The sequence below is a fragment of the Furipterus horrens genome, unplaced genomic scaffold, assembly GCF_987537825.1.
Source record: "Furipterus horrens unplaced genomic scaffold, mFurHor1.1.pri manual_scaffold_5, whole genome shotgun sequence".
Lineage (NCBI taxonomy): Eukaryota > Metazoa > Chordata > Mammalia > Chiroptera > Furipteridae > Furipterus > Furipterus horrens.
In genome coordinates, this window is record NW_028327175.1 from 11,896,942 (window position 1) to 11,915,888 (window position 18,947).

At 40.8% G+C, this 18,947-nt stretch overlaps 1 protein-coding gene across 1 annotated transcript in view; it reads left to right on the forward strand.

The window, feature by feature from the left end:
- Positions 1-11,992, forward strand: part of PRLR (prolactin receptor) — a 150,098-nt gene extending 138,106 nt beyond the window's left edge. Inside the window, exons 5-10 of the mRNA XM_090276177.1 lie at positions 1,166-1,335; positions 4,168-4,337; positions 5,694-5,835; positions 7,061-7,160; positions 7,650-7,719; positions 9,680-11,992. Coding sequence (XP_090132303.1) covers positions 1,166-1,335; positions 4,168-4,337; positions 5,694-5,835; positions 7,061-7,160; positions 7,650-7,719; positions 9,680-10,699 — 1,672 coding nt within the window. The 3' untranslated portion in view covers positions 10,700-11,992. The remainder of the gene's footprint in view (positions 1-1,165; positions 1,336-4,167; positions 4,338-5,693; positions 5,836-7,060; positions 7,161-7,649; positions 7,720-9,679) is intronic.
- The last annotated feature ends 6,955 nt before the right edge of the window (positions 11,993-18,947 follow it).

The window sequence follows — 18,947 nt, forward strand, 5'->3', positions numbered from 1 at the left end:
CTGTTGCTGACCTAGTGCCATCAGAGATAGGTTAACATCAGTTTTTATTTTCTTTAATTTTTTTAAAATAAGATGCAAGTCATACTAGGTCTGTCCAGAAAGTATCCAACCATGGACTATGGAAAATACATTTACTGAAAAAGAGGATACAAGAACATAGGACAAGGACACCTCAGTCCCCTTTAAAGCAGGCACCTTGGGACCTCACATGTTCTCCCGGTCACCCTCAGCTGCCCCATTGTATTTTCCTGAATCTCAGCAACAGTCTGAAATCTCTTCTCTCTTAAAAGTGATTTTAGTTTTGGGAAAATCCAGAAGTTGCAGTATGCCAAATCTGGGCTATAGGCTGGGTTGAGTCACCTGGGTGATTTGACATTTCTCCAAAAATCTCTTCATGAGATGTGATGCATGAGCAGGTGTGTTGTCGTGATGAAGCTGCCAATCACCAGTTGCCCATAGCTGTGGCCTTCTGAATTATCCAGATAGTTCCCACAGAGAAATGTCCAAGCTTAATGAAAAATCTGATGCAGATTCATTGCTCTACTTGCTCAGTCATTTTGAATGCAACAGCCACACAGTACAAATGCTCACCCAATGGCATCTACTGCCCCCAGTGACTAGTACAATGAAGTCGTCATTGTTCACGCATGTGCATCCCAGTCCTCTCTCCTTGACTGCCAGGTTACAACAATGTCACACAAACCATTCTTGTTATATTAACAATGGGCAGACGTTTTCTGGACAGACCCCATATACATGTAATAAATGTGCATTGTGCCTAGCCCCTCGGTGCTTATGGGCAGGGGAAGGTCCTTGTTTCCTGAGATGACCCACTCACTGGCAGCACTGGGATGTGATGATGCCTTGGCTATTGAAAGTTTAAGTGTTTATTGGCAGGGGTCATATGTCACAAAGCCCACAGAAAACTATAGAAAGGAAGGGTTGATGAGAAGCCGAGTTATTAAGGCTCTAAAGTGACACTTCCGCCCCCTTACCCAGCATTCTCTTCCCTGTCTCACTCCCAGTGACATGGGCAAGGCACAGAAGCTTCAGGGTGCTGTTCTTCAGCTCTAATTCCCAAAGTCCAGTGGTATTGATCTATTAAGGAAAATCTGGACTCTTTTTACTACTTTGTTACTCACTCCTAATATATAATTTGTTGCAGAGATTCAGTCACCTATGAATGTCCAGACTATAAAACCAGTGGCCCCAACTCCTGTTACTTTGGCAAGAAGCACACCTCCATTTGGACAGTGTACATCCTCACAGTAAATGCCACAAACCAGATGGGAAGCAGTATCTCGGATCCACATTATGTGGACGTGACTTATGTAGGTAAGGCGAAGGGCAATGGGTGAGGAATTTGTTACTCTGTTATGGATGCACTGATAATCAAACTCAGTTTGAGTCTTCTTGGCTTATGGATGAATTACCCAAAAGAAGGATGAGAAAATTCACAATATCCTCATCAGTTGAGTATTTTAAACCAATTTTTTTATTGACTCATTCATGACAGTAAGACTGACATTGCAGTCCTTGTGTTTCTATGTTTTCCTTTGACATTTTCTTCCCACCCCCTTTCACCCAACAGGAATGTTCTATTTGTAATTCTCTTATCCATCCCTCCCTCCAGCCCTCCTCCTACAACCATGCCTCTTTCCCCCTTGGCAAGCTGGGATTTCTTTTCTCTCCTCCCTGCAGGACAGAGCTGTTCCACAGACTAGCAGCTCCTAGAAGCCGTCCATCTGCTTCTATACCCACAGGACTAGCTCCAGCGGTTTTGTCCAAATTTAATTCTCAGTGGACATATACTTCTTAGCAACCAGAACTCTTCTTTTAAAAATAAAGAATTGGGAGAGGGGGTAGGAGTGCTGCTTGAACAGCAGGCTGAAGGCCATGATCACAAGCACAGTGTTTGGAAACATCATTAGCAAAGCAAACCAAGGTCAACCTGAGAGCTGCTTCTTGCTTTGCATGATGAGCATTGAGCTGCAGGGCAATTGGGCATCACTATATTGGCCTGTATGGTTTAGCAGGGATGACAAAAGAAATCTTAGCACAAGAGATGGGTTGGTTGAGACTGGGGTCATGCCTCTTCTTTGGTAATAATCTAGGAAGAAGTTAATTAGGTTCAAGTTTGCACAAGGTTTCCCGATTTACCTAAATCCACCCAACAAAGAAAATTAGGCTAGGGGTTTCAAATATTCATTTGCATATCATCACTTGTTATCAGTGATTGATCCTTTAAAAAGCTTCTAACACCAACAGACTCACACTTTATACTTTCTCCCCCTAGCAAATCATTGCAATGAGCATGTGGGTAGAAACTGCATTTAATCTTAGTAACCCCACTGGCAAGTAGGGATAAAATGAATTTCAGTCATTTAATTTATTTGAGATATGAACTCTTTAAGATGCTAAATGCCAAATGATTTCTTCTTCCTGGCTCTTTCTTCAATCGCCTTGCCCTCAAAGGTCAAAAGAGTATTTGAGGACAAAACAGTGAAAGCAAGAGAAGCTCTAAAATAAGCAACTGCTGTGTCCCTGGGAAACAGCAGTTCTCAACTGGGGGCTCTTCTGCTTCCCATGGGATATTTGCCAATGGCAGGAGACATTCTTTCTCATCGTAGCCCAGGGAGGGGAATGAGGGTATTATTGGCATGTAAAGGGTAGAGACCAGAGATGCTGCTGACCATCCCACGATGCTCAGGACAGCCCCACAACAAAGCACAAAGATCCAAAGTACAAGAATACTGAGGTTGAGAAACTACTTTAAAGAATTCACCCTGAACATATTACATGGACTTTTGTACAATATTTTTATCGGTGGTATTTCTCAGTGTTGTGTTTAACTTAAAACTTTTATTGAAAAACTGATGTCTGTTTAATAAGCACATATAAAATAATCTTTCTTAGGTACTTATTTTGTAACATAGAAGCATCGGGATTAGTGGTAAATTTTCTAACATCCATTTTGTAGGTAAATATAGATTATAATGTCAAGAACATTGCTCTACGCCACCTGATGTGGAGAGTGGCTTGAGAAAGTACTAAATGAAGAAAGTGCCACTGACCAGCAAGACATAGACTAAGATAAGGCAAGCAAGCACCCTAGGCTCCCTACTCTTAAGGAGACACTCACAGACTTGTACTTGAAGGAATCTGAAAGTCAGTGCCTCCTTAATTGTTCCTATTGCGGTAAAATACACATAACATAAAATTCACCATTTTACCCATTTTAAAGTATACAATTAGTGGTATTAGTTCATTCACAATGTTATGCAACCATCACCACTAACCACTTCCAAAACACTTTCACGACCCCAAACGGAAACTTCATACCCATTAAATAGTTACCCCAGATATCCTTTTTACCCCAGCCCCACTGATCTGCATTCTATCTCTACAAATTTACCTATTCTGGATTTCTTATATAGAGAGAATCATACAGCATATGGCTTTTGTATCTGGCTTCTTTCACTTAGTGTAACGTTCTCAAGACTCATCCACATTATAGCATGTATCAGTACTTAGTTCCTTCCTCTTTAGGGCTGAATAACGTTTCATTCTATGGATATTGCTTATCCGTCCACTGATGGACATTCGGGTTGTTCACACCTATTGGCTATTGTGAATAGTACTGCTATGAACATTCATGTACGAGTTTTTGTTTGAACACCTGCCTTCATTTCATTTGGGTATGTTGGCTAGGGCATGAAATTGATGGCCGATACGGTAATTTTATGTTTAACCTTTTGAGTAACTTCCAGACTTTTTCCCATTGTATCTGCACCATTTTACATTCCCACCAGCAATGTATAAGAATTTCTATTTCTCCAACATTTTCACTTGTTATTTATAAGTTTTTGGATTTCAACCACCCCAGTGGGTGTGAAATGATATCTCATTGTGATTTTGATTTGCATTTCCCAAATGACCAATGACATTGAAGTTCTTTCATGTCCTTGCCGGCCATTAATGCCTCCTTAAACTTGGCACCCTGTGCATCTAATCTCTCATGTTTCAACCTGGTCCCAAGTCTGCTGACCAGCACCCAACATCAAATACAACGTGTCTTATAACCATGGTGGAATGAAATGGTAAGTCATATAGTTCTGTGTTCAAATATCACTTTCCATAAACATAGGGTTTCTTTCTTATTTTCAGTTGAACCAGACCCTCCTATGAACCTGACTTTGAAAATAAAACATCCCGAAGACCAAAAGCCATATCTGTGGATAAAATGGCTTCCACCCACACAGGTTGATGTAAGATCTGGTTGGCTCACACTTCAGTACGAAATTCGATTAAAGCCTGAGAAAGCAGCTGAGTGGGAGGTGAGTCAGCCAGAAGCTTTTGGGAGGAATCATGTTCTTCGGCAAATACCCCTGCTACTGGAAATAGGTTCTTTCTCTTAATTATTGGGCCATCACGTTGTCCTCCTGATGCTAAGATGACCTCCCAGATGTGGAAGGGCCTTCTCCCCTCACTTGGGGTTGATGGGGGTGCATCTTCACAGCTCTCCCAAGGCAAATTCCTTCTTTGCACCGAACAAACTCTTCCGCTACGTTTCCAACCCACCTCTCTCAAGTATCTTAGATTTAAACACCTATGAAAATACTTAAATGGCATTAAGTGGGAGGAAAAACTCTTAGTGTAACCAGTCAATGGTCAGTGGCATTTTTATTCACTTTAAAATATTTCATTGTAAAGAAATAATACAGTAAATTATAGGCATTATGATATTCCACTCTTGAATACTTTAGTATGTGTCTTCTTAAAAAGAAAACATTTTCGAACATAGCCAAAATAATAAGATCACACACAGAAAAATAATAAAAATTCTTTAGTACCATTCAGATGGCCAAATCATATTTTAATTCTCCTAATTGCTTCCAAGAAAATATCTTTAACAGCCAGTGTGTTCAAACCAGAACCCATCTAGGACACACATTGTGACTGGTTATGTTCCTTTAGTCTCAACACGCTTGGGAGACGAGGCCCTAATCCCATAGGATGTCCTACCTTTTGCATTTGTCTGATTAGTTCTTTGGGAGGTCATTTAGCTAATTTCTCTGCCTCCATATTTCCTATTACCAGACATCAGCTCTAAAAACTTGATTAGATTCAGGTTGAATAACTGTGGGCAAGAACACTTCAGAGGTGATATTGTATCGCTTCATATTGCATCATGTTAGGAGACACAAACCATCTGGTTGACCTACCATAAATGATGCTAAAACTGACCCAGGGAAATCACAACCTCATGCCGTAATTGTAAAGTCACATTTACTTTGTGCACTATTGCTTCAACATGCACGATACCCAGTTCTCTGCCACCTAGTGGATTTACTTGAATAATCCTTGAATCAATTATTTCATTAGGGTTTACAAAATAACAATTCTACGATTTTATTAACAGGTTACCTTTCATAAAGTAGAATGTAGAAGGCAGGGGTTAGGGTGCAGAGTATTTGTTTTTCTGAAATAGAGATAGAAACCCTGTTAACTTATGTGTGAACGATGGTGAAGAGTAGAAAGGGATGGGCTGAGAAGAAGGCACAACGGTGACAACAGGGTGTCTAAGTCTGATCATCCAGCCTCACTCCTCCAGTAGTTTATCATCTAAGGGAAAAGTTCGTTTCTTCAGAACACAAGTCAGAGTGACTTCTGTTTTCCTTGCTCCTTCTTAGACTCATTTCGCCGGGCAGCAAACTCAGTTTAAGATTTTCAGCTTATACCCAGGACAGAAATACCTCATCCAGGTGCGCTGCAAGCCCGACCATGGATTCTGGAGTGATTGGGGCCCAGAGAACTCCATCCAGATACCTAGCTGTAAGTGTCTTGGCTACCTTTTGCTTGTAATCATAAATATTTTTTGAAAAGAATGAATTTGGTTCATTTGCATGTCATAACTACTGATGAACAATTTTGAGCCTTAGTCAGAGGAATGACTCAAGGGGGGTTCATCACGTCTCCATCCAACACCAAGACACATGGAAGTGTAGCAGTGTCCCCTGGGTCATTATCAGGGAGGACCAGGTTCCAGATGAAGCTGCAGACATGGGCCCTGTGTCTCACAGAGCGTGGTAGTCATTCTGCCCTCCCCGTCTGCCCCGTCCCTATCATGGAGTCAATGTCATCAGCTAGTTCTCCCAGAATTTGTAAGATGGTATCCCATCTTAAAGGCAGGAACTGGACTGATTTTCAGACTTGAGTGTCGATGACATGACGGTCTCTTAGTCAAGGCACAGTGTGTGAAAGGCATTCAATTCTAACTAGGTGTCTTTAAGTATGGTGGGTTATATTCCACTAGGGAATGATTCACCTTGACTTTCTAAAGTACCACATGGTTTACAGTCTATACCTTGTTTGGGCCTCCCAACCCTCTCAGGTGTTCAGCAAGACTATCATTGCCATTAAGAATTAAAAGTGAGGAAATTGAAGTTCTGCAAAGTTAGAAGTCTTACCCAGAACCAAATGGCAAAGCCTAGTGCTGGTGACAACTTGCCTGGCCAGAAGAGCAGGGTTTGCATTGGTCTGTCACACGGGAAAGAGCACTGAACCGTGCTTCATAAGGCTCACATGCATCCTGTTCAGCCCCGGCTCTTACTAACAAAAAGCGCAGGGTCTAGAAGCAGAGGGCTTGGATTCAAATCCCTCACTACAGCTTTATAGTTACATGCCAATGGGTAATCACTGTTTGAGTCTGAGCTTTACACACAAGGCAATGTATGGAAAGAGCTTAACACGACTGACGGCTTTTAGTAAGAACTTAATATGTATTACCTTTCATTATTACTGCAATTGAGCGTGTGACATTAAAATGCCTCTTTAAGTCTCAATAACAAAATATGTGAAAGGATTTTGAAAAGTTCACTTTAAAACATAGGCAAGATATTCTAATTTAATTACATTGGAAAAATTAACCCATCATTGTTACTCTGGATTGCTGTTCAAATCAAAAGAAGTGGAGGTAGGGAAGAAAACTTAGCTTTGTTTGTTTGCTTTATTTAGTGATACTGTATATGATTGAAGCTTTCTGGCTGTTTCTTTTTAGATGTCACCAATGCAGACACCACCGTGTGGATCTTTGTGGCTGTTCCTTCTGTTGTCGTCTGTTTGATTATGGTCTGGGCAGTGGCTTTGAAGGGCTATAGGTACTTCATTGTCTATCAACCTTCCTCCCAATCGTGGTTGTCAGGGATAATGATTTTTTAAAAAGGCAATACGGAGATGATAGAAATCTGCACCAGTGCTTGATTTAGCCTTTAGTTGCAGTGTGGTCACCCATTTAAAAACTCTTTGACAAGTGCTAATAAAAGTCACCAAACGAACTCATTTGAAGCTGGTGCTCTTTCCATCAAATTGAACCTCACAGTGGGGAAATAGTAACATTCTGTCAAGAGCAGCTAAAATCAAGAGAAGCAAAGAGTGCAAATAATCCAGTTCAGCCTCCTCAGTGAGCCGGAGCTAATGTTGATGTTGGCCTCTGTAATTACTGCCTCCACCACTGATGGTCAGTTTCACATAGCCCCAGAAGTTTAACTCTTATCTGCCGTAGTCCATGTAGCAGATAATACCAACCTTTTAGAAGTTAGAGAGTGAGAAAATGAGTCATTTATCCTATCTCACAAATTATTTTATAGCATGAAGACCTGCATCTTTCCACCAGTTCCCGGGCCAAAAATAAAAGGATTTGATACTCATCTGCTGGAGGTAAGCGCCAGAGGTGGAGAATGTTTCACGACTTACTGATGTGTAATATCTGCCTTTACACATGCGCACACAATCCCCATCAATTCAGCCTGACCCCCCTGTCCCTCCTCTTTCGAGAAAGATATGTGAGGCATGAGTGTACTTACTATGAGATATTAAATGTCAGAAGGAAAAGAGAGAAAGCCAAAAAAACATGATAGCACTTAGTAATGTTTGCTAGATTTACCAGTCTATTCCTAAGCACAGACATAAATATTTTGTACAAATAATCAATTTTTTTAAAAGGTGACTATTTTGTTTAATACCAAAGAGGGACCTATGACCACCCCCTCCATCGTACTTTGGTGAAAGCTTTCACTTAGTGTTCATTCCGTAAGGCCATAGTAACAGAATACTGTGCTGCAGTTTCTGCCTCTTTGATCACTCAGGTGACCAGATCAGTACGGTGTGGCCGGTATTGGCCAGGGTCCACTTAGGCTCATTCAAGTGAGAATTACATTTAAGCGTTTTGAATGTAAAGAGAGGATAGAATATTTTAAATTTCTCTGCAGGTTGAAGAGGTATGAGATACTCTCCATTTGACCTTGAATTTAACATTGATGTATGTAAAAGCAGTGACCTGCACTTTATACCAATTGACGCAGCCGCTGCAAGACTAACAGTATAAGAATGTGAGAAGTGAGTCCCAGGGAATTCGGCTTGACTGCATTCACTCTGACTGCAAATATCATATCGGGGACTAGGACCCCGGAATCTGGGCTCCTAGCTCAGTGCTTTTATACCCCTATCCTTTATAGAGGCAGCATGAATATCTCAGCTGATTAAATTAAGGACTGTCGATTCGACCTTGCAGCCACAGAGACTTAATGATAAAACAACTGTTTTCATGGCAAAGAAAACTGTTTTGTTTTCGCAGTCACATTACCGCCAGTCCACAAAAGAACTCTCCCATGTGGCACTATTATTCCCATCTTACAAATGGAGAAGCTGAGGATCACTGAGCAGCTGGTTCAAAGTCAATGCCCTTTAACGAGTGATAAAGCCAAGATTGAGGCACTAGTGCCTGACCTAAGTCAGAGGATCAGGAAGAAGAGTGGAAAGGAAGAGGTGGAGGCAGGAAGAAGAACGAGAGAGAAGGAGGAAGACAAGGGAGAGGAAGAGCAGGAGGAAAAATATGTCTTAGCAAGAAGAGAGGGGGAGGGGAAGAGAAAATGGAGTAGAGGAGAGAAAAAAGAAGGATCAGAGAAAGGAGGGGAAAGAAGAGAGACAATGGAAGAGGAGGAGTTGAGAGGAGAAGGAAGAAATGAGAAGCAACTTACTACTTCCAGATTCTAGAAAGCGGTGGAGGTTAGGAAGTCAGGAACCAGATGTCAGAGCCACAGAGTCCCAAAGAGCTGAACACATGTATGAGCACATTGGTTTTATAATTTCTTCCTTTCGTATTATTTATTGATATTTTTAGAGAGAGAGACAGAGAGAGAAACATTGATTTGTTGTTACATTTATTTATGCATTTATTGGCTGCTTCTTGCATGTGTTCTGACTGGGGATCAAACCCACAACCTTGGCATATCAGGACAAAGCTCTAACCAACTAAGAAACCTGGCCATGGCTTAACCTGAGTATGGTGATTTAAGATATTGCAGAAGTTTTATTTAATAGTCGTACGTTTTTTATCAGTGCATATACTACTTGTCCATTAAATTCATGATTATTTTTGCTTAGAGAGAAACTAAGTTAAAATCATGAACTGGCTTAGAGAAAAATACGAGATGACGAAGTAGTCCACGAGGTGATTATTATAGATGGCATATGGTACACAAAGGTCTAAAGTTTGGAACATTCTGCTAGGCTCTTACCACATCCACTCACGCATGGTCATGAACACAGACTGGGTCTTGCTGCTGATTTGGAATGTTATAAAGCTAAGAGCCTTTCCTCCTTGTGTCTGTTTTATTAGAAGGACAAGTCTGAAGAACTACTGAGTGCCCTGGGATGCCAAGAGTTCCCCTCTGACTGTGAGGACTTGCTGGTGGAGCTTTTAGAAGTCGTTGACAGTGAGAACCAGCAGCTGATGTCAGCCAATTCAAAAGAACACTCGGACCCAGGTATGATGAAGCCCAAACACCTGGATTCCGACAGTGACTCTGGCCAGGGAAGCTATGACAGCCCTCCCCTTTTGTCCAAGAAATATGAGGAACCCCAGGTAAACACATCTACATTCCACACTCTCGAGGGCATCGAGAAGCCTGAGAACTCTGAAAGAAATGGTATCCACACCTGGGACCCTCAGAACACAGGCTTGGAAGGCAAGATCCCCTATTTCTGTACTAACGGGCCCAAATCTTCAACACGGCCTTCATCGCCGCTCCCCAGCCAGCACGACCCCGCGTCTTCTTACCACAACATTGCTGATGTGTGTAAGCTGGCCATGGGCACGCCAGGTGCATTGGCCACTTTGCTGGACAAAACAGAAAATCATGCTTCACAATCCTCGGAAACGGCGGAGAACGGAGGGGAGGAAACGGCAGCACAGCAAAGGGAGGTGGAAAGCCTTCGTTCCAAGGCTGACCCAGACACCTCCCAGCAGCTGCCCCGGGAGAAAATCCCCTTCATCTCTGCTAAACCCTTGGATTATGTGGAGATTCACAAGATCAGCAAAGATGGAGCATTATCACTGCTCCCAAAACAAAAAGAGAACAGCAACCACACAGAGAAGCCCAACGCTCCTAAAACCAGTAAGGGGTACGCGAAGGTGTCCAGGGTAATGGATAACAAAATCCTGGTGTTAGTGCAGGATCTGAGCACTCAAAACCTGGCTGCGTTTGAAGAGCCAGCCGAGGAAGCTCCACCCCCCTTGCAAGAGGATCAAAGCGAGAAAGATGTGGCCTCCTATACCAGAGCGCCAAGCGGCTTTGGTCTCCAGCTGGCGGGGTCCGATTACCTGGACCCCATGTGCTTAAAGCACTCTTTTCAGTGACGGTTCGATTAGCGGGATGATTGGTTAAAATGTGATTTTTCTTCAGGTAATACTACAGAGTCCATGCCATGTCCTCTACCAGGGAAGGCTCAAGAATGGAGTGAGGACGACATGCCTAAAGCCCACTGCTCAGTTCTTTCCATGCTCCATTTTCAACCAGTGGCCTCTTTCCCCAACAGCTGATTCCAGAACAGATCATCTTGTTTCCTGTGATTTGCAGATTTACTTTCTGCTATGAGTGGTACATTTGCATGTCCAATGGCATAAAAGCACGTTGCTTAGTATTCTTGAGGGACCGTGCCAATAGGTGTAGCCCCTCCGGGAAAGGCTTTCACGGTGTGGTACGTGCGTGACAGGAGCAAACGAAATACTCTTGATAGGTCAGCATAGGAAGACAAGAGACAGTTTTATTGGCATAAAAACTGCTCCTGGAAACCAGTTGCTTAACCTTTGCCTGCCTCTTTCATTTTGTTAGGATTAACCCAACACAGCACATTCAAAGGAAGGATGCATTCCGGAACACCTTACAGATTGTCTACATCACTTCCTATGACCTTAGTGATCAAGTTGCAGACCTGCAAGTTAACAGTATGCCTCCCTTTTTTTCTTAATAGATTGAATTTGCTAAGCATGGATTCCCCGCCCACGACCCCACCATGGTATTTTATTCTAAAGCCTCTACAGAATATAATTTCGGAGAGTGAAATTTTCTTACACAAGAGACAAATGAGTTTGGTGTGGTGAATCCTCCTACAATGATTTCCTGCCTCATTTCAGTATGATAGCTAATTTGTTATAGACCCTAGTCTTCTCTTAGTGAAAAAGATCCCAAAGTCAACTTTAATTTAAAAGATAATCACAGCAGGATGCTACTGGAGGTACTGCCTTATTGTACATACAAATTCTACTTTAATACAAACCCATACATTCAACGATGTATTTTCGAAGACTATTTTTCTACCAGTTAGGCAAAACAGAAGTCTTTTTTATCTTCCCAGCAGTTGTTTATGTATTCAGTGGGCACAGTAGGCTGTAATGAGTATTTACAGTACATAATAGTATATGCTATCCCTGTTTGTGGAGTAAATGCCATATCAACCAAACCCCACTGAGGAATGTGAAGTGGATGACAATATTCAATTTCCAATACAGTGTAGTATGGTTTTATCTGATTCCTTCATCTCCAGGAGACACTAAACCACAACCACCAACCTAGAGTTTTAGGGCTCTCCAAAGACAGAAATTACTTCTCCTGTAATTTAGAGCTAATCTGGGGCTTCTGCTTTTTCCTGGGTGGATATTTATGAAGCCACCATAAAAAGAAGAATGGTGGCATCTAGCATACTATTTCAGAGAGAGCAGGTTGGTTTTGTTTTGGGTTTTTTTCTGCCCAGTCTTGGCAGCAAAGATGTTTTAAGCAAAGCCTTGAGTTAGTATCTCTCTGGAGTAGATCCATTTGCAAACTCTTGGCAGAGGCAGAGACAGCAGTCACATCAGAAGTGTCCAATAAAAGTCTTAAGATACAGCCTCTGTGGAGTGGTAGGAACAGCTACAGAGGCCCGGGTATGGTAGTAAGAGTCTCCAAGTCAGTTTCAAGGGCAGGCTCCCTGGGAGGGGTCAAAAGCCTGGCTCTCCATTTCAAAGAGAGCATCCATGATGCATGAACTGCCTCCCTCTAATTTTTTTATTTCACCTGATGGCAAATCCTTTCTTTATGTCCACACACTGACAGGGCTTCCAGAATTGCAAAAGAAATAGATATGAGGCTCTGTTCTACCAATACATAAACACTGTAAGAGAAAGGGGAACATCTGGAAAAGTTGTCCAAGTTCATTTGATCCCCTAAATCCTTGCTACTCAAAGTCAGGTCTGAGGACTAGCCCTCACCTAGGCCCTGCATGGAAATGCGGAATCTCAGCCTCCCTGCCCCAAACCTACAGATTCAGAATCAGCATGGCACTAAGTTCCCAAGATGACACATGTGCATAATGAAGTTTAAGAAACACTGCCCTCGATGAGCATTTCCACTAAAGGCTGTTTTGGTGCATGATAGCAATGCCTCTCTGGGAAGTACAAGTCAAGTCTGTTTGTCTTACCTGAACAACACCATACATAAGGAGAAGGCAAATTTTTTAAAATCTATTAGGCCCTGACCAGTGTGGCTCAGTTTGGTTGGGTATCATTCCACAAAGCGAAAGGTCACCAGTTCAATTACCAGGCAGGGCACATGCCTGGGTTGCAGGTTCGATCTCCAGACAGGGCAGTATGAGAGGCAACCAATTGATGTGTCTCTCTCACATTGATGCTACTCTCTCTCTCTCTTTCTCCCTCCCTTACCCTCTCTCTAAAAATAAATAAATAAAATTATTTTTTTAATGTATTAGTAGTTTAAGATTTACCTAATGGTAGAGAATGACCTGCAAAACTACACACGACTTCCAAGAGGGCTGGAGGATATAGCAACCTGGAGTAGCATTGCCCCAAAACTCTGCTCTTCAAAGTCAACACAGGCTAACGTTTTTCCCAAATAGTCCGTTGTTGTCCAAGATGTATAGCAATCGCTCTGCTAGTTTGAAAATTAAAAGACAGTCTGATTTTGGCATATATGGACAAAAATATTATGGCTAAAGACTCAACTTGAACCTAAATCCCTAAAAAAAGAAAGAAAACCACCAATTAGCCACTCATTAAGCCAAACTAAGACTATGTTTCTCAGCCAATGAGCACTCTATATTTGAATTAATTTTTTTCATGACTAGAATTTTTTTATCAAGGAAACAGCTAGTTGAATGGAAGGATGCAGATTGGAGGTCAAGAGCCTCAGGTTCTAGTCCTAACTATGTCCCCTTTCAGAGAGCAATTCCCTTTCTGGGCCTCAGTTTCCTCTGAAGGAAATATTGGGCCAAATAATCCCTAATATTCTTTTAATCTCCAACTCCTTGATTCCATGACTCACTGAATACTTTCCAGCCAAGATAATTTGGTGCCTTGTATCTCTTCATTGAGCTAATAAATAACGTCCCTCGATTATAGAAATACAAGTACTCTTCAGTTATGTGTTTTTTGTTTTTCCCCTTTAAATCATCAGTTCCGGTTGGTCCTAACATATCACACATGCATTTTATAAGTTATGTAGGTACCGAATAATAGTCTAAGGTTATGTGCAATTATATGAGGGTTTTTTTTTTTTTAAGGACATTAAGTGTGGCTCTAATTTTTAGAAAAGTGATGTTTTGCTGAATCAAGCCATGCGTATTCCTTGTTGGGTCCCACAGCCCCAAATATCTTGTCTTACATCTGGCTGCTGATTCTGTTGTTTTGGTTTTTGTGTTTTCCCTCCTGGATTACCAACCAACACTACACAGTTGATTTAAAGAGCCTTATGCTCTGAATTACAAAAAAATCCTATTTTTATAAACAAGCGTCTAAATATTCATGTTACAAAGCACATGGAAACAGGATAGCCACTGGGTGATTTATGGAAGTTTAGGACCCAAACTGCAGAATATCCTGAGGTCAGTTTTTGCAAGTGAGGGTGAGGCACCTCACTATGAGCACAAGTTCCCGTCAGCCTTGTCACTGACATTTACCTTCTTTCTCCCAAGTGCCTACGGCCAGTCCTGGTACGCAGTTGTGGACTAAAGACTTGCTCTCGCTGGTTTAGTCCAAAGTTGGTCAATCCCTTAGCACCTGTAAGTGATCAAGGACTTTGACTTCTTTCCCTTAGTGGCCCAACGGAATCAGAGAACCCTGTAAGTGAACAAGCAGCTGGGGGCTGTGGAGAAATCCGGCTGCCTGCCGCTCGCTGCCGCCCCTTCCCGAAAGACTTGGCTCAGCCTTCAGTAACTTCCCTGTCTCCTTAGAGTAGACAAGAAAGAAACAGATTTGTACACATTTTACAAAGTGCCTTTCTTTCCTTTTATGTATTTGTTAAAAGTTTCCTTTTTACAAAGATGCTGTGTATCGACTGGAAAGTAAATTTTCTTTTTTAATGTAAATGAATGGAGAAGTCAGAAAGGGAATGATACAATGGCCTGAGGTCCAACTAGGACCTGTTCAGTGGATTATTAAGTTTATTGTTTAATTGAAGTACCACAGAGTTGATGTAAATAGTGTGACTTACTTCAGCTGATAAGAAATTGACTCTGGCTGGGGTTTGCGGATCAGCCTGCCACCCCCAGAATTCAATTTACAAACATATTGATGTGCTTTTGAATGGCTTTGAATTGCATACCTGGGCCTGAAAAGGGCAACATACACACAACGGAACTTTGCACACATATAGGAAATGTAAATGACTCTGCATTACTGCCCCAACGTTGGCTAATGGGGGTTTGCCATTGATGAAGGTGTCGTGTGTACATCAGTAAACAAATTTCTTTTTCTGCCTTTTTGGCTCAAGCACAATTGTGTTCTTGCTAGGATAGTGGGCTGAGCATTCAAGGTCTAGGTCACATTGCTGGCACTCAGCAGGCTGTGTGACTTAATGCAAGTCCTTTAAACTCTAGCCACCAGTTTCCTCACCTATTGAATAAGTGGGTTGGCCTAAAATGTTTCAAAGACCTCTTACAACTCTAACCAACTCTGATTTCATGATCCAAGTAAAATCTAGAATTTCTAGTCAAAGACCCAAGTACAGTCAGAAAAGCACTGCTGATGTGCCCTTAACCTGAAGCAAGGAACAGTGTGGCTGTAGCAATGCTTGACAGAAGAACCGAGACATATCCCTCCAAGTCAGATTGATTGGATTTAACATCTTTGCTTCACCTTCTCTTCGCTGTCCTTACTGGTAGGCTCTTTATTCTCCCACTCCAGGGCCTATATTTTTCCTAGGAGTGAATCATGGCTGTAGCGACCATGGGGACTGCAAAAAACTAAATTATTCCTAAACAGTGACTCTGGACCTGCAGTGCAAGTGACCAAGTCAAATGTTAAATCAGCCACACAGACATCAAGGCCCAGGTTGAGGGTCACAAGTTACCTTATTTGGAGATTTGCATGCTCAGAGATTCTAGCTCTATTCATTAAAAACGTACTTAATTTATTCAAAGGCCTTTGCTAAATCCAAGCAACATTGATGAAGCTTAAACATACAGAAGGATTGCTTCAGACCTCAGGGTCCAACCAGGAGTTCTGTTTAGCATGATGGCCTGGATGCATTCCACGATGGACAAGTTGAATAGGAGCTCTCTCCCAGGCTTGTGTCTTTCAGGAAGGTGATTTTTGGTTTGAGACCCTCATGGTATCTGTTTCAAATAAAGGAAAGAGATAGAAAGATAGAAAATAGGACATTTCCAGGGGGCTGGGCAGCTCAGAATTCCATAAAATGCCAAGATGAGCCTGCTAAACCCAAATTTTATGAGACTTGGTGAATCCGTAATTTAGTCAGTGGTCTAAGTTTACGGCTAGGAGATGTACATAACTCACAACACCACATGTCCACCATGATTTTGTCCACATCGATTCTTTCGATTTATGCTCTGATTTCAAGTCAGGAAGAATTGGAGACTTGTAAAGTGGAAAAAATATATCCCATTTATGTGGCTGTGACCAATGAATGGAGAGACACTTGGATAGTCTTAATCTATTAGCCACTTTCTACCTGCTTCTGATTAGAAAGAAGAAAACATTTAACTCTCAAAACTTTGGCTGCTAAAGTAGAAATATCCAAAATAACCTTTAATAGTTGTGATCAAATTATGCTTTACCAGGATAACCTTCAAAATACAGTCTGAGTTTTTAATGCAAATTTCACAAGTCCTGGGGGTCGGGGATCTTTTCGTTATGCTAGCTGAAATTGAAAAACTACATGGCAGAGATACCTCTGAAAAATTATTTGTTTTATAAAATTCCTGATGAAATGATTTTGAGTTTTTCAAAGTAACTACCTCCCCTTCTTGTCCTCATGTCTTTTCTTCAAAGCTGCTTATTGTTTAGAATGAAGGATGTCATGTCTCATGCTCTGATTATGTTTCAGTTGCATATCCGTTGTGTTTGCCATGTGGTACTCCTGACTTTAAAGTAATTGTTATATTTATATTATATTGCTTTATGTGGTCCAAAAGCTATATGACACATTGAAATATACGATTATTCCTCATATTGTGAAATTTTTATAAGACCAATGAAGACATTTATTTAATGACGTACAGTCTATTCATAGGTAGTTTCAATATGATTGTGTCTATGTCTGTAAAACAAAACCGAAGGAAATATGTAATCATAGAATTCTGTTGAAACCATGAATATACTAATTTTTTTCTTCACTTTGTCTAGAATTAGTATAATGTGCCAAGTGTACAGCTGATCTGGGTGTTAAGTGTTTATAAAGTACAATCAACAACTGTTTGAAAGCCAGCCACCTCCTCAGCTCTGCTTCATGTAACCTCTGATACTTCTTGAGTGTTATTTGCATTATGAGGCTTGCTTTTGTGGTTGATCACTCATTTTTAAAATTTTAAGTCTCATGTGGAAACCAAAGCAATCTAGAACCAGCCTGTTCAGTGAGCTGTGTCTTCTGAAAAGCCATATTGAAGTAAAGACTATGTAATAGCATAAGGTTTCAGATTTTCAAAGCTACCACTACCTCTGCTTTTTCTCTTCCCTAGAAAATGCCAAGCAAAAGTCTTCAACATTAAGTGAAAAATTAGAAGTTATTGTTACAGAAGTTGTTGACTGGGTTTGTTAGTTAGCTTGTTTGTTTGTTTCACATGAGAATACACCTTCGAGTTCACCATTTTGCAGGTTTATACTAAGTTGTCTCAATAACCATTTTTACATTTAATAAAAACTAGATGATGAATAAAGACCAGAAAGAAGATATAGTAAAGCACCAATGAACCAGTGTGCACATTATTTTCCTAACTATAAATCACCCATTGCCCATAGGCATGATCATGGTATCTCTCACAATTTGATTTCCCTAATCTCATCTAGAAATAAATCTTTTCCTTATTTGATTTTAGACATCAAATATATTATGGTATGAGAGAACTCAATCATATATCAGAAATAATTTTGTTTTGATTTATAAAATTTATTTCTACATGTACTTATAATGCCATATTTTTTTCTTTTTAGCCTTAAAGAATTATAAAAGACTATAGTCATTTAATTTATCTTGCATTTTTAATTCTGTAAATCTTTGGTTATTGCACCTCGTGCTTTAAGTTGGCCATGGATTTATTTATCTCTTTCCTTTTTGAGGAGACAACGTGGACAGTGACATCTTTGTCGATAGTATGGGAGATTATGCTAACTGCTGTTATCAGAACATCTTTGTTTTTACTGCACACCAAAAACAATGCTTGCCAAACAAAATCTTAAACATCCCTTTACAGTATGGTCATTCTATTTCTATTCATGTTATTGAAAATTCCAGCTCAGTGCCTGGCTCAATAAATGTTTATTTCCCTTGCCTACCCTTCCTGTATGTATTTTTTATTTCACATGGGAATGAGCAGAATAATATGTGTGGTTGAAACAATGTTTTTGAAGAATTTTTGCTGCAAAAGGGTTTATTTTCCAGAAATTGTTTGTGTGTGTTAAACCAAAACAGTTTTCCTCCTTTATCTTCATCCTTCCATATGATTGCAAACATTGTTACCCCCCTTTACCCATCCCCTTCACATGAAAAGCTGCTAAAACTAAAGTGAGATAGAACTATGAACATGAGGATCAAATTAGAGAAGCTCATTTAAACATTGTGAAATAAGCAAAAGACCAAACCATTAAAAAGTAATAATAAAGCCCTGGCTGCTGTGACTCAGTGGATTGAGCGTCGGCCTGCGAGCCAAGTGTCGCTGGTTCGATTCCCAGTCAGGGCACATGACTAGGTTGCATGTCAGGTACCCAGTTGGGGGCGCAAGTGAGAGACAACCACAGTGATGTTTCTCTCCCTCTCTTTTTCCTTTCCCTTCTCTCTAAAAATAAATAAATAAATAAACAAACAAAAATGTAATAATAAAGGGATTTTTTAACAGTATGAATCTTCCACAGTACTCACCTCTTTTCTGATGAAATCCATGCGATTGAGTGTACAAGGATAACCTTTTACTTTTAACAACTAGATCTAGAAATCTTCATTTGCTCCTCCTGCTTATGGTACAGAATTATGAAATGGTGTAGGATTTTGCTTATACAAACTCTTCTCTGCCTCAATGAAAAGTTTCTTGCACATGCCCTGACCCATGTGACTCAGTTGGAGCGCCATCCCATACACCAAAGGGGTTGTGGGTTCGATTCCTCG